Source organism: Nanorana parkeri, unplaced genomic scaffold (genome assembly GCF_000935625.1).
Source record: "Nanorana parkeri isolate BGI_ZX_2015 unplaced genomic scaffold, ASM93562v1 scaffold838, whole genome shotgun sequence".
Taxonomy (NCBI): domain Eukaryota; kingdom Metazoa; phylum Chordata; class Amphibia; order Anura; family Dicroglossidae; genus Nanorana; species Nanorana parkeri.
In genome coordinates this window covers 373,927-389,779 of record NW_017307106.1, presented here as the reverse complement: position 1 = coordinate 389,779, position 15,853 = coordinate 373,927, and the positions used below count along the sequence as shown (strand labels likewise).

At 43.3% G+C, this 15,853-nt stretch overlaps 1 protein-coding gene across 1 annotated transcript in view; it reads right to left on the bottom strand.

Annotated features, from left to right (window-relative positions):
* The window catches only part of LOC108794347 (sciellin-like), a 102,350-nt gene extending 92,274 nt beyond the window's left edge, over window positions 1-10,076 (bottom strand). Inside the window, exon 1 of the mRNA XM_018565375.1 lies at window positions 9,839-10,076. Within this exon, the coding sequence (XP_018420877.1) occupies window positions 9,839-10,076 (238 nt within the window). The remainder of the gene's footprint in view (window positions 1-9,838) is intronic.
* Window positions 10,077-15,853: the final 5,777 nt, after the last annotated feature.

Sequence of the window (15,853 nt, the reverse complement as noted above, 5' to 3'; positions counted from 1 at the left end):
CGGCCGTGTAATTACAACGGCCGGCCGGGAAGCTGCTCGTCGGGCTCCACCGTCCTCTCGTCACAGACGAGTGGACGAGTGGACTTAGAAGCCCTGGTAATGTGTATTTATTTTATAGAATGTAGGATTCAACAGGATGAGTGGACATACCTCAAGGATTGTGTGAACACCCAAAATCTAAGGTGGGTCAGTTTAATCTTATGCTACATGTCCTTATAGCCATGAAACAGTCCATTGCAAAAGCCTGTTTGTTTGACTTGCTATCAATCTCTGAAGTGAAACGTAAAGTCCACTAGACATTTGCTAATGGAAAGTTGACAGTGAGGGTACTGGATGCCATCCCCACATTTAAGAAAGTTTGGGAGTCTTGGATACGGCACTTTCTACCACCGTCCTTTGACCGTCGTCTAATAGATCTGTGATCCCCTACTTTTAGCAGGGCTGGAACATCCATATGTGAAGGAACCCCAGAGATGGCCCTCAGGCCCTTCCGCACCCATTCCCTTGCCCTTTCTATTCTTTTTTTTACTACTACTCATACAATACCTAGTGTGTCCAATACACCTCCAAACTTGGAGGCTATGAGAGCCAATAGTAGAACCTTTGTCGAATTCCTAATGTAATTATATCTGTGATTTTAAACCTCCACTACAATTGTTATTAGGGATGCACCAATCCCGATAATCTGGGCATTTAGCATTTGGGAAAGTACACGTATTTGCCCAAATGCTCCAGATGCTTATCCCGATACCAGAACTTCCGGTATCAGGAAGCCGGGGGGCAAGTCAATTCATGACCTGGTGATGAGGGAGCATGGGGCCAGCTTCCCGGCCATACAGGAAGCAGGGTGGTATGTAATGACACCTTGCACGGTTTCCTGATTGGTCTGGAAGCTGGCCAATCAGGTAGCCGGGTGGCGAGTCATTCCCCCCGCTTCCTGATTGGCCAGAAAGCCAGCTCCATGCTTCCTCTTCACCTGGCGATAAGGCAGCATGAAGCCGCCTTCCTGACTATTCAGGAAGCTGGGGGACAGGTAATGACTCGCGGCTCAGGCTAAGCAGGAAGCTGGGTGGAGAGTCATTACATGCCGCCTGGCTTCCTTAATGGGACTTCCGCTATAGGTATTCTTAGGAAAAAAATAACAGTACTTGTACTCGATACCGAAAAACCAGTATTGGTACATCCCTAATTGCTACTGTTGCGAGAATTTATATCTTGTCAGCCATTAAACTGATAATGTTATCACTAGTATTGTAACTTTCCCCAAGGGATTCCCCTTTTGAATTACACCTAAAGCCCTGATGAAGGGGGTCTGTGTTTGCCCCCGAACCATGTTGGCACTTATGACCAATAAAAACTTCTTTGGACTGCCCTTCATTTGGTGGTGCCAAGTTTGTACTTGACCTTTTCTGTCATTCGCGGTTTGTAATTTTGTGCTACTGCTAGCTTATAAACTAAATAAAATCATTATTGAAAAAAAAAACCTAAGATGGGCAGGGGCAAAACTGATAATTATGGTAGGTGGATCTCGCTGCTGGAGTCGCCAAGAGACTTCTATTTACAGGGTTATTCACAAAAGGGTGAAGAGTTTGGAGAAGGCAGGAGAAGTAAACAGTCTAGGCCAAATTAGCTGATTTGGAAAGATTTCCCACTTCAGCTATATTGTCCTAGATTGTACACTTCTCCTGCCTTCTCCAAACTCTTTACCCTTTTGTGAATAACCCTGTGAAGGTGGCCATACACCTGCCGATTATCATACGATAATCGCGGGTGATCCCACGATCGTACGATAATCGGCAGGTGTATTGGCAGCGCGCAAACGCTTCTACTGTAAGGTCGCACGACTTTCGTCTTCAAAGCACGCTGGAAAACCTGCCGAAAATCGTACGATTTTCGGCGGGTTGGTGGTGTGCTCAGAAGATGAATGCCGAACGTCGTGCGATGGTTGTAAGGTGTATGGGCTGCTTTAGAGTAGAAAGGCTACAGTGGAACTTTTAATGTAATTAAGGTCACTACTAACGAGATGAACTTTGTCTTGCAAGAATTGCATTCAGGTGATGCTAATGTGCTATTATAAGTAAGGTCATTTTCTTATTAAATCATTAAAATTGCCATGTATATTTTATAAGTGTATGTCCTTAGTGTAAAAACACATAAAATGTTTATGTATTTTATGGGGTGTTTGAGGGTATGGGTTCTATTATTTTGTAAAAAAAAAATGTCAGATTCAAAATGTATATAGATGAAAGTAGTCACTCGCACTCCATGATATTAAAGTCAATGCTTTAATATCCCGTCCTCAGGCGGTCCCGTTCTCTGTTTGCCTGAGGACGGGACCGCATGGTCTCGAAACGTCGCTAAGGAGATGTGTGTTATCTCAGTCAATAAACAGCATTGACTTTAATATCATGGAGTGCGAGTGACTACTTTCATCTATCTACATTTTTACGGAGGCATCCGTAAAACCCACCGGGTCACTACCGCACCCACCCAGTTGGATTTGGGTTTTTGTCCGGTCAGGAGTGCGATGGGACAGGAGGATTAAGATTCAAAATGTATGTCTGCCTATGTCTGTGTACTTTCAAGAAAATCAATAAATAACAAATATTATTTTGCAGTTAGAAATACATTTTAGCAGTAAGCAACTGCATGACGCACGTCAAAGGTTAAGTGAAATGGTTTGCTCTATAGACTTCTGTCAGAAAATTGCCTCATAAATATGAAACCATTACAGCTGTCTGCCAATAAATATGGTTATTTGGCTCTGCATTACTGTGACATTTTAGACCCTAAAAAAATCATTCAGTGATCTCTAATGCTATGTAGAAAACACAGCAAATGTGCTTATATATGTATAGCAATTTGGTACATTTGTACATGGTGTTTAAAGGGTATCTATGGTCAAAAAATAAATATATATTTCTGTATTGAATTCTCATGAATTTTATCATTCCTAATAATTCCTAATAACAGTATCAATCTAGAAGTTTGCAAAGTTACTTATTGAAGATGCCAATAGGATGTACTTCCTCAATACAATGACATAATTTTACTCAAGCCTGTGAATTTGCACTTCCTTGTGTCACAAGGTCTGGTGTCCCAACTACTACAACTCAACTATTTCCCCCTCTCTCATAGTTATCACAGAAAACCCACACAATGCAACATTTTCATTGCTTACTGGAACCAATGCATGATGGAATATATAGAGGGTTATTCACAAAAGGGTGAAGAGTTTAGAGAAGGCCGGAGAAGTGAACAATCTAGGACAACATAGCTGAACTGGAAAGTGAGCTGAATTGGATAATTTTCCCAAATCAGCTATTGTGGCCTAGATTGCTCACTTCTCCTGCCTTCTCCAAACTCTTCACCGTTTTGTGAATAACCCTGATAGTGTTTCATCACATCAAGCAACAGGGAAAGAGATGCAATGCTCACTGAGAATCCTGGAAGGTGTTGAAAGTGATGGGCAAACAGCAGGCAGCACTCACTGCATAAAAGGGATTTTTTAAAGTATGCTTTGATTGCATTATCAAAACAACATTCCTATTACAATGCTGATGTTATCACAAGATAGTGTGATAGTATGGACTCATATACACGCACTCACCAGCTCATAAATGCATACACACAATAGGTTGGACTTGATGGAGTTATGTCTTTATTCAACCTCAAATACTATGTAACTATGTAACTATGTAACTAGTATATGCTGGGACTTTACAACACCTTTAAGGAGGCAGCAGGTGGAGCTCTATAGTCTACTTAATCACTTTTTTTTCCATTTCCCTCTATGTTTAAAAAAAAGTGTAATTTGATCTCCTAATGTTCTGCTCTGTTCAGAACTGACACACATAGCAATGAGCCAGCAGGAGGACAATGTCTCATCCTTTTATTTCCACAACTCTGCATGGATTGTCAATTAGAAGCAAGCAGTCCAAAAGTGAGTAGTTACTGCTGTTTTATCTTAGAAAGCCCAGAATGCTCTGTGAGTAGGGATGCACCGATACAAGTACTCTACACTTGCCCAAATGCTTTGATACCCCAGATTCAAGAACTTGAGGGAGAGGGAGAATTCCCTGTGACCAGCAGTGCCGCGAGGGAGCATGGAGCCGGCTTCCTGGCCAATCAGGAAGCCGGGCGGCGAGTTATGACCCACTTCCCGGCTTCCTTATTGGCTAGAAAGCCGGCATCACTTATTGCTAGGCAGCCTGGCTCCCTGACCAATCAGGAAAGCCAGGCTGTCTCGCAGTGTCGTAAGGGAAATTAAACCGGTGTTCTTTCGATAGAACACCGGCTTCCTGATAATCCGGGCCCACGGGTGACGGAATCAGTATTCGGTATCGGTGAGTACCAAAAAAAAATATCCGTACTCTTACTCGATACCGAAAAAACAGTATAGGGACATTCCAATCTGTGAGCATAGTGTCACAAGAGCACCCGATATTACATTTGTATTTTCATTTCTATATTAATATTTTTTATTTGAAACAAAGATTTTACACAAGTTACAAGAAAGTGAAATGTAAGATCCCTCATTTAACTTAATGTTCAAAGAAGCATAGAAAAGTGACGACAGAAAAGAACTAAGTGGTAGATATGTGCAATTTGTTTCGTTCCGAAACGAAATTCGGCCGAAATTTCGGAAATTCGTAGATTCGGAGCATCCGAATTTCCGAAATATAACATATCCGAAATCATCCGTAAGCATCCGAATCCGAAAATGTCTGCTTCCTGATTGGTTGAGAAGCTGGCCAATCAGGAAGCCAGAGAGCTGGCCAGAAAGCCGGCTCCATGCTTCCTCATCACCTGGTGATGAGGGAGCATGGAGCCACCTTTCCTGCTAATCAGGAAGCCGGGGGACAGGTAATGGCTCGAGGAAGCATGGAGACGGCTTCCCTGCTAATCGGAAAGCCGGGTGGTGAGTCTCTACACGCCGCCTGGCTTCCTTAATGGGACTTCCGGTATATCGGTATCGACGAGTACCGCAGAAAAAATATTGGTACTTGTACTCAATACCGAAAAACCAGAATCTGTGCATCCCTAATTAAAAGTGATCTGCTGCTTCGCAGCTGCATTTTAAAAAGTGCAGACACAATAGAAAATAAATATACAGTATATATGAATATAATAAATATATATATATAGATATATCTATGTATATATAGATATATAAATATATCTATATCTATATACACACACAGTATATTCAATTTTGCATTAATGGTGGTGTGCAAATTACACAAACATATTGGGGAAAATTACAGGAAAATGCAATTTCTATTTACTTTTTTCTATTTATTTCCTATAAAACCCAAGGGAATAAAAACATATGTATCTAGATTTTCTACTAAATTAAAGCCCTATAAGTCACGAACAAAACGATGTATAATACGCCTCAAGGTGATCTGCATTTGGTTCTTGTTTTTTTTTGTAACTGATCTTTTTCTATTTTTCTAAATGCATTCATAAACAAGAATTCTTTGTATATTAACATTGCTGAATGTATTTATTTATTGGGTCATCCATCATATATGGATGGGCAAGAATAGAAACATGCATACCACTTTCATTACCTTGCCTGCTATTTTCTTCATTTTTACTGCCCAAACTGGGCATTGCAGTACACAAAAAGGCTTAAAAGAAAAGAAAAAAAAAACCCAAAAGCATAAGTGTAATATATTGCAGCCTACCAGTCCTTATATGTGGTGGCTGCATTCTTTTTTTGCTTTTTTTTTTTCTTGCACTAGGGAAAAAAACTCTCACTCATTGTATAGCATCTATTAGTAGGAAGGACTACAGAACACCTACCACTCTACTCTTCTCTATAATATTTTGGGAAATGTTTTATGTCTAGAGATAGATGGAAACAAATCGCAGTCAGAGCAGGCAGAGAGCACAGAAGTTATCAGCTCATACAATTTTTTGGCAGGATCAAAACGATCAAACAGATACAGTGTAACAAAACTCTTTTAATGTCATATTACCAAAAGTCAGCAAGTGAGAGAAGTTTACTGTTAACTTTAGGATAACAATTAAAGTAACCTAGGGCCAATTAACTATCCTTGCCCTAACATGCAATACTACAGGCCACCCACAGAGCTCAGATCAGATGACATGCAGTTCTAAATGATAAAGCATGTGAGCCAGTAGGCCATGCACTACCTCAAATTCAAACTACCCAAACGACCCTTTTGATTCCTCTATTGGTATTCTTTTTGCCATCCTTTTAGAAATGTCCTATCTTAAAAATAAGCAAACTATGGTCTTTTACATGTTTTATTTATTTGGACATGTATGTGAAAGTGATCAGATTGATGTCAATAATATTAATAAAATATATAAGTACCCTGAGGAAGCTAGATTTGCTCACAATGTATGCAGTTCTACATAATGATTGGCATATGTCTGACTGTTCTTAAAGTGACACTAACCTCAGGAGTTCAATCCTAAAAATGCATTCAAGTATCTTTAATAATAAAAATGTAGCTTATCTGTGTATCACTCGGCTTTAGATCATCAAATGAAGCTCGCTCCTGTGATGAACTAAAATCTCACGTTTACTTAATTAATTTGTATTGAGACTGTAGTTTATCACGGGAGCGAGCTTGGAGCGGTGGCTACTCTCTCCATGCCGCGTCTTCCCGGCTCCGTCCTCGCCGCCGCCGCCTTCAGGATAGAGAGCGGTGAGCAGAGCAGCAGGGTTAAAAGTAACCCTGCCGCTCCGTGTAGACAGTGAGAGGGGAGAGCTGTGCTCTTCCCCTCTCACCTGTCACAGGAGTTCCAGCACAGTACTGTGCTAGAATTCCTGTATTGGAGATGACAGGTTCAATAAAGAGAACATGTTTACGTTCAGGTGCAGGCGATCGCACTGCGGGTGGGGGGCATGGCCGCGGTGCCATTGACTTCAATGCACCACCACTCTTCAGGGAGACGGCCGGGTTGCTATAAAGTGTGTTCCAGAGGCTGACCGCTCTGGAACGCACTTTTTGTGGTGTAAACCGGTCCTCAAAGGAAACAAGAAACATAACTGTATTCACTCTCATACCTGATTCTGATGTATTCTCAGTAAAACATGCCATATTTTAAAAAGTTTACCAAGGGAAGAATAATTATGCTTGCAGAATCAAGATTTCTCTTGTCACACACTACATCAATATAGCTTAAGGTGCCCATACACTGTGCGATTATCGCACGATAATCGCTGGAAATCCAACGATCGTACGATAATCGCAAAGTGTATGGCAGGCGTGCAACCGTTTTTACTGTACGGTCGCACGTCTTTTGTCTAAGGAGCATGTTCGAAAACCAGCCGAAAATCTTACGATTTTCGGCTGGTTTGTGGCATGCTCGGGAGACAAATGCCGAAAGGGCCGGTGTGCGCACGCGCACACTGCCCGTTCAGCATTGCGGTCATCGCAAGCCCGCCCCTTAGCGGGGCGGGCTTGCGATGATCGCATGTACGATCTGCCTGTCTGAGATGGGCAGATCGTACGTTTTTAAAATTACTTTACAACCATCGCAAGACTAAGGTCTTGCGATGGTTGTAAAGTGTATGGCCACCTTAAAGGAGAACTATGAGGTGAGTGACTCACTCACCTCATAGTTCTAGCCGACCAATGACAATGAGACTGTCACAGGTCGGCTCAGTAGATCGGGAGGTGAGCAATTGTCGGCACAATTGTCGGGATCCGCTTCAGCTGCGGCGTCTCAGTATACCGCGAGCTACGGCTCGCGGTATACTGAGCCTAGGGTGACGGGAGGACGCTAGTTTGTGTCCTCCCGTTACCCCAAGGAGAACTATGGGGAAAAGACTTAACCCCCTAGTTCTCCTTTAAGGCTGAGGCAATTTACAGTATTTTAACCTTGAATAAGCCAGTGAAACTCTTGTTTTTCCTCATCCTTGAACGTCAAGCATATGTCAGCATTTCTTTTACTAGATGATCCTGTCTGAACACCGTCTACTAATCAACTCAGATGTTCTTTTATCTTTCCGCTTTTAATTAGAAGGGAAACTGTCAACAGCTTGCCAGAGGAGTCCCTACAAGTTTCAGTTATTCCAAATTTAGAAACTTAGAACTCTGACTTGAACACCTTTTATGATTTTTTCTACAAGAATCAAGAACATAATGAAAGAGGTGCAGCTGCCTGCCATAAGGTGGAATTCCAAAATGAACTGAACATGAAGCTACCCTAAAAATAAATCAGAGCTTGTGATTTCATGTACAATATATTAAAGGCTAAACTAGTAATAAAGACTAAACCTAAAACAGAACTCTAGGAAGATATACATACAGCTATTTATTCCAGTTATGTATTTATTCAGAATCCTTATATGTATATTAAAATAGGATACAAATGTATGCTTATATCAGCCTTCTCTAATCCCGTTTGGTAGAAGACAGACTGAAACAGAAAGATAATCTGGTTCTGCAGCACTTTATGGTGTTTTCTGTCTAACAGGAATTTAGTGGAGAGTGGATGGTAGGAGAGAACAGAAGGATGACTTTACCTGTGAGCAGTTGCACCTTCATTATCCAATCACAGACTGGGATGTGTCCTCAACCAAGGGACATTGCTTTAACTACAGTGGAGATCACATAAAACCTGCTTCCCCAGCAATAAGCATGAGTAATTTAGGCAACCTATAGTTTGGCTTTGGGTTAAAATGCATTAATTATGCATTCAAGTACCTTAACTATTAACACAAATGTAGCGTATTTGTGTATCACTCAGCTGTAGATCCTCAAATCATCTCTGAATTGGTGATGACACTGTCCTTCCTTCTGGAGGGTGGCTACTTTTGTTCCCCATGGTCCCTGTGTGTGTTGTAAAGTAGTCACCACTCCAAGCTCACTCCTGTGATAGACTATAACTTCAATACAAATGAGTACAATAAACAAGAGATTGTAGTCCATCACATGAACAAGCTTGGGGCGGTGGCTACTTTACAACACACACAGGGACCATGGAGACTGACAGTTGCCTCATTTGGAACACATTGAAATCTATGGTGTCTATTTATAAACAATTTATAAACAATTTGCGAGCCCTTCACCCTGTGAATATCTATGCATATCTGTGAATGTTCGCTCTGTGTGAATATATGTCAAAAGGAACATTCTTTAGCTCATTCTCTACATGTGCAATGGGTTTTCAAGTGTTTTCATTAATATTACATTATGACCACTAGATGGAGCTAATGGAGCATAGGAAATAAGTAGCTCCATCTATTGCCCATAATGTGGTATTAAATTGGAAAATACATTGCTTTGTAAAAGAAAACAACTACAGAACAGTCATTTTGGCATATAGTTTCACAGATTGAACATTAAAGGGCCCTGTGAATAGATAATCAATAGACCCCTCAATGTTGCAGTTTTAATAAGGGGGCTTATTTTATGCTACTATGTGATAAAATAACTAACGTATAGCTGAGCAGAGCAGGGATAACAATAGTTCTCAACGGGCAACCACTGCCATTGGACAATCCGTCTCCCACTGTAACTTTAGGATGACCATAGGCCAGGTATGGGCAACTCCAGCTGTTGTGGAAGTACAAATCCCATGAGGCATTAAAAGATTGCAGTTACAATCATGACTCCCAGAGGCAGAGGCATGTGAGGATTTATAGTGAAAGCTGGGGGTTTGGAGTTGCCCACTGCTGCCATAGACAGTAGATGTCTTCCCAATAACTATGGATTGAGATGCACCTATCTGTCCTTGATTGAACAAGGACCTAGTAGTAGCTTCACTTATGCAGTGTAGAATTCTGTAGTGCAGGGGTCTCCAACCCCCGGGTCACAGACTGGTACCGAACTGGGCTACAGGATTCTACCAGGAGTAGTCCCAGGAGGCTCCAGTGATCGTAGGCCAAAGCCGTGGTCTGTAGTAACTTTTCCCTGCCGCCCTTGTGCTACATTTCCCAGTTGGGTACAGCGCTGAGGGTGAGGGGGCATGTAGACGTTCCCGGAGGAGTTGGTGAGCTCCCTGAAGCATGTGGTGGATGACAGCAGCTGGCAGTGGGTTGGGTAGAAGGAGATATTCAAGTCTCTGTGCACCAAGTAAGAAGCCATCAGGCCGGAACCTTCCTGGTCACACTTCTGTATACAGTGCAGTTAAAGGACATGTACACTTTTACTATAAAGTACACTGAATCACCCCCTGAAGCCTCCTATACCACACCCCCACCTTTGTGAGAGTATAAAGGGTACATATTACAAAGGACTTAGGTGAGGGCACATATACACTTGTGCGCTAAAGTGCATATGTTGCCATGGCAGTGTACTTGAGCTATGTGCAAAGCATTGCGGTGCTATTCATTGTGTACAATGGCAACGCATTGACCAACGCACTGCAATGCACCCCAATGCATATACCGTGTGCTGTGATGTGCTTCATTTTGAAAAACAGGGTCATGCTTGGAAGCCATACTTTTTGGTGCATTCATCATGAATCATTCACTATGAATGGGCTGCCATAACACAATGCTCATGCCATTCTGCACATTAATGTAACGCATGGAAAGTTTTAGGTCCCATTCACACTAGCCCATCCTCTAAACCAGGGGTCCCCAACCCCCAGGAACCCCTGTTTGATTTTGTGACAACAATGCTGCACTGCTCCAGAACTCAGAGCAGAGTTGTCACTTTTGTGTAAGCTGTGCCTGCATGAGCTAAAGTGAAATGAGAAAATGTTGTAGGGTGCATGGCTATCAGCATTGTCACTGCTGATTCACGAGCCTGTAGCTTGTCCATCAGCACCTGACCAAGCCAAGTCCTGTCCACTGCCTCTGCGAACTGCGGTGTCTGGGAGGGGGAGCGTGTAAGGCCCAAATTAAGGAGAATTTGGCTCAGTCACAGAAGGTAAAGGAATCTTTTTTTGTTCGCTTGTGCATCACATAGTAACTGATTTGGTACTTCTTTAGACTGGCATACTGGAGTCTTAAAGGAGAACTATGAGGTGAGTGCTTTTCACTCACCTCATAGTTCTAGCCGACCTGTGACAATGAGACTGTAACAGGTCGGCTCAGTAGATCGGGAGGTGAGCGAACACAAACCGGGTTCGCTCGCCTCTCGATCCTGTCACGGCTCTCTGCTGTGATAGGGGAGGGGCTGGATTCCCCCCTCCCGCTCCGATCTGCCAGCGCCGACTGGCGGATCAGATGGGGAGGGGGCGGGTACAACTGGCTCTGCCTTTAGATAGGCAGAGCCAGCTGTCACTCACGCAGCTGGGCGGATCCCATCATCTACATCGGGATACGCTCCGGCTGCGGTGTCTCAGTATACCACGAGCTGTAGCTCGCGGTATACTGAGCTTAGGGTAACGGGAGGATGCTAGTTTGTGTCCTCCCGTTACCCTAAGGAGAACTATGGGGAAAAACACTGACCCAATAGTTTAAGTGCAAGGGCCTGTCTGATTGAGTACAGACTGATCGGTTAAATTAGGCTGGTCCTCATATTACTTCGTTTTGGTAAATCTAAAGTTAATTGTACAGACATTGCACAGTCAGATTCTAAAGTGTATGGTAACTGTTAGAAATAGCGTGGCACACTGCAGCTGTCACATTCCGGTTCTATATATCAAGAGCTGAGTAATCATGTGACTGTCGATCGCTTGTTTGGGTCCTGACAATATTGTCAGGATCCTTCCCAGCTGCAAAGCCGCTCTGCAGTCAGGATAGAAACAGCAGTAGCCCACTATATGCTAAGTTGGGTCATAGGAGGACATTAGCAAAAGTACTCCTATGACCCAAAAGAGAAGTAAGCCAAAAAAAAGTTTTGTGTTACTTCTCTTTTAAAATAATTTCAAGGCACACTTAGTTGCTGATCTGTTGTAAACTAACCTGACAATCTCGTACTGTCTTGGACATTCATTATACATTACACTGAGTGGCCAGATTATTATGACTACCCCATCAGTACTTCGTTGGGCAGCCTTTTGCCTTCAATACTGCAGCGATTCTTCTTGGCATTGACTCCACGAGATGTTGAAAGGTGATGCGAGGAATCTGACACCATGGCTGATGAATAGCACTGTCCAGTCGAACTGCGCATGCGCCCGCCCCAAGAACCTTTGCGGCCGCACGAACAGTTCTGGACTCTCACCGCGGAAGCGCGCAGCGATAATAAGGTCAGTCTAAACCGCTGTTTAAGCGTTTAAAAAAAAAAACCTTTTTGTCTATATCTACTGCTTGTGAGCAGTAGATATAGGCAAAAAACGGGAAGCTTTAGAACCCCTTTAAACACTTTAACAACAGCTGCTCTTGAACATTTAACGAATTCTGCTGTTTTGCTGATACTCGCTCCATGGCTCCGGGCGCCAACAATCATCCCACGATTAAAGGCTGTTAAATCGCGTTGTTTACCCATATCTTCAGAAAAAAAATCACTTCTACTGTCGTGGTAAACAACCTGCTTCCCTATTTATAATGGTCTGGCCCTCTAGCAACTTCAGCGCGAAATAATAGCTAATTTGCCTACAAACGTCAGGTGGTCATAATAATCTGGCCACTCAGTGTATATAGTCATTCATATAATGTTTCTTCTGTTGGATTATACAAGCAATGGGGGAAATTCATAAAAACTGGAGCAGACAGAATCTAGAGCCAGGGCCAGGGCCGTAGCTGAGGCGAGGCGACTGAGGCACTCGGCTCAGGTGCGAGGTGGGCGCAGCCAGGGCTCAGTGCGGCAGGGAGAAGTAGGGCGGCGCAGCCTGCAGCTTCTTCTCCGGATCCACGCTGCTCTCCCCCACCTGAATGGGCAGAGTCAGTGGGGATCCGAGGAGAAGTGAATTGCTTTACTGAAGTCACTTTAGGATGGCTGAGCGGTGAGGAGACAGCTGCTCGGCTAGGATCTGACAACCGACAGCTCACTCTCTCCTCACCGCTCGGCCATCCTGACGTGACATGCTCCTTCCTCCAGCAACCCCCTGCAGGCTTCAGCGCTTCACTTCTCCTCGGATCCCCACTGCCTCTGCCCATACAGGCAGGGGAGAACAGCGGGGATCCAAGAAGAAGCTGCAGGCTGCGTCACCCCTCTGTGCATGGCCGAGTGGCTGAGGATGGAGAGCGAGGATCACACGCCTGATGGGGGGGTCACTTTTTTTGTTCTTGCCTCGGGCGCAAAATGAAGCTAGCTACGGCTCTGTCTGGAGCAGCTGTGTATGGCAACCAATCAGGTGCTCTTTCATTTACAAAGCATAACTAAACAAACTGAAAAGAAAAGCTGATTGGTTGCCATTAGCAACTTCTGCAGTTTTTATGAAATCTCCCTAGTGTGTATCAGAACCTCCTAAAGTGCATGGAAGCCCTAACAATGAACTTCTTTGATTTGCTCCATTTTGGTCTGATGAATATATCCTTGGAAGGATTTTGTTATATCCATCTGATAAATTCCAAAGAACCTGTTGATCTTGTCAAAAACCCAGAACTGTCCTGAATCCTCTGCACTATTTCTGTGTTATCTTAAGGAGCTTATTTACCCTCCTAGTCCTTATCTTTGACTATGGAAAGATTAGCCTTTATGTTGCAGAGATCTGAGAATGGGAGTTGTTGAGTAGTTTAGCAAAAGTCTCTGGGTAGGGCTGAGACCTCAAAGTGGTGTGTGTTGTGGGCTCAACAACAGGACTTAAAAGCAGAGTGCCTTTCTGCCAGACCCAGAGGTATCTTTCAGTACTTGCAGAGTCTTTTTTGGGTTAAAACAGTAGGATTTATGCATCTATTACAGAAATGTCCTACGTATCTTTTTTTAAAATTTTGGCTTGACATAAGGTCACCAGATTTTAAAATATAAATCCGGGGACACCCTACTGACTACTCCAACTAATAACTATACCTACAAAACATGACCCACCCATTTGTAGCCACACCCACAAGTCACACCCACATTTTAGTAGGCAGCAGGCAATGCAGAGTGCTGTGGTCAGTAGTAAGTCCTACAGAGTGCAGAGCAGTAATTAATAAAAAGCACAGGGGTCAGAGTAGTAAGTAACACAAACCTCAGAGGCCAGTACTAAGTAATGCAGAGCGCATAATAGTAGGTAATGCAGAGTGCAGGGATCAGAGTAGTAGGTAGCGCAGAGCTCAGAGCACAAAATAATGCATAAGTCAGAGTAATGGGTAATGCAGAGTTCAGAGTACTAATTCATTCAGAGGTCAAAGTACAAAGTAATGGAGAGGTCAGAGAAGTAAATGCAGAGCTAAAAGTACTAAGTAACGCAGAGCTCAGAGACATAAGTAATGCAGAGCTCAGAGTACCAAGTAATGCTAGAGCTCAGAGGTCAGAGTACTAAGTAGTGCAGATCAGAGTAGTAGGTAAAGCAGAGTTCAAAGTACTAAGTAACACAGAGTTAAAAGGTCAGATTAGTAGGTAACGCAGAGTTCAGAGGTTTAAAGAAGAAAGCAATGAAGAGGTCACAGTAGTAAGTAATGCAAATATAAGTGGTCAGAGAAGTAATGCACAGCTCAGAGTACTAAGTAGCACAGAGATGAGAGTAGTAAGTAACGCAGAGCTCAGAGTACTAAGTAATGCAGAGTTCAGAGTAGTAAGTAACGCAGATCAGAGAGGTCAGGGACGTAAATAATGCAGAGCTTAGAGTACTAAGTAACTCAGAGTTCAGAGTACAAAGAAACACTGAGTTCAGAGGTCATAGTATGAAGTAATAAAGAGATCAGAGTAGTAGGTAATGCAGAGTTCGGAGGTCAGAGTACTAAGTAAAACAAAGTTCAGAGGTCAGAGTACTAAGTAATACAGAGCTCAGAGTACTATGTAATGCAGAGTTCAGAGAAGAAAGTAACACAGATCTCAATGAAGTAATGCAGAGCTTAGATTACTAAGTAATGCAGAATTCAGAGGTCAGTGTACTAAGTAATGCAAAGATCAGAGAAGTAGGTAAAGCTGAATTCAGAGCAGAGCCGTAGCTAGCTCCTTTTGCACCCATAGCTCCTTTTGCACCCATCGCTGCGCACGCAAGGCGTCATATGATGTAATGCTCCCCGCCTCCAGGGTGGGGGCGCACATGCGCAGGTGGCCAGATCCAAAATAGCATAAAAATGTGTTGACGAAACTAATGAAAACATTTTTAGTTTCTGTTCATTTTGTCCAAAACAAATGTTTAGTCTTTGCACATGTCTAGTAATATGTGTGCATGAGTGCGTGTTTGTGTGGATGTTTTTTTTATTTTTTTTACTGTTGGGGGGGCTTCGGGAAATATTAGGGGTCTAAAAAGACCCCTTACATTTCCCTTTTGAAATAGAAAAAGAGATTGAGGACACAGAGTCCTCTTCCCATACAGGTAGGGGAGAGCATCGGGGATCCGAGGAGAAGCTGGAGCCTGTGCCGCTCCTCTTCTCGTTGCAGAGCCGCAGCTAAGTCGGCCGTCTGGCGCCCCTGTTGCCAATGGCGCTCTGTGCCCGCCCTAGCAACAGGGGCAAGGGGTGCAGACAGGCCCGTCCTGGCTACGCCCCCTCTCAGCTGCGCCTGAGGCGAGTGCCTCACTCGCCCCATGGTAGCTACAGCCCTGGTTCAGAGTACTAAGTAACGCAGAGTTCAGAGTACGAAGTAGTGCGTAGATCAGAGTAGAAAGTAAAGCAGTGTTCAGTGTTTAGTATCTCAGAGGTAAGAGGTCAGACTAGTAAATAATGCAGAGTTTAGAGAAGAAAGCAACACAGAGCTAAGAATAGTAAGTAACAGAGAGGTCAGAGAAGTAAGTAACATAGATCTCAGGGGTCAAATAAGTAACACAGAGCTCAGAGTACTAAGTAATGCAGATATCAGAGTAGTAGGCAATGCAGAGTTCAGAGTAGTAAGTAAGGCAGAGCTCAGAGTACCAAGTACTGCAGAATTCAGAGGTC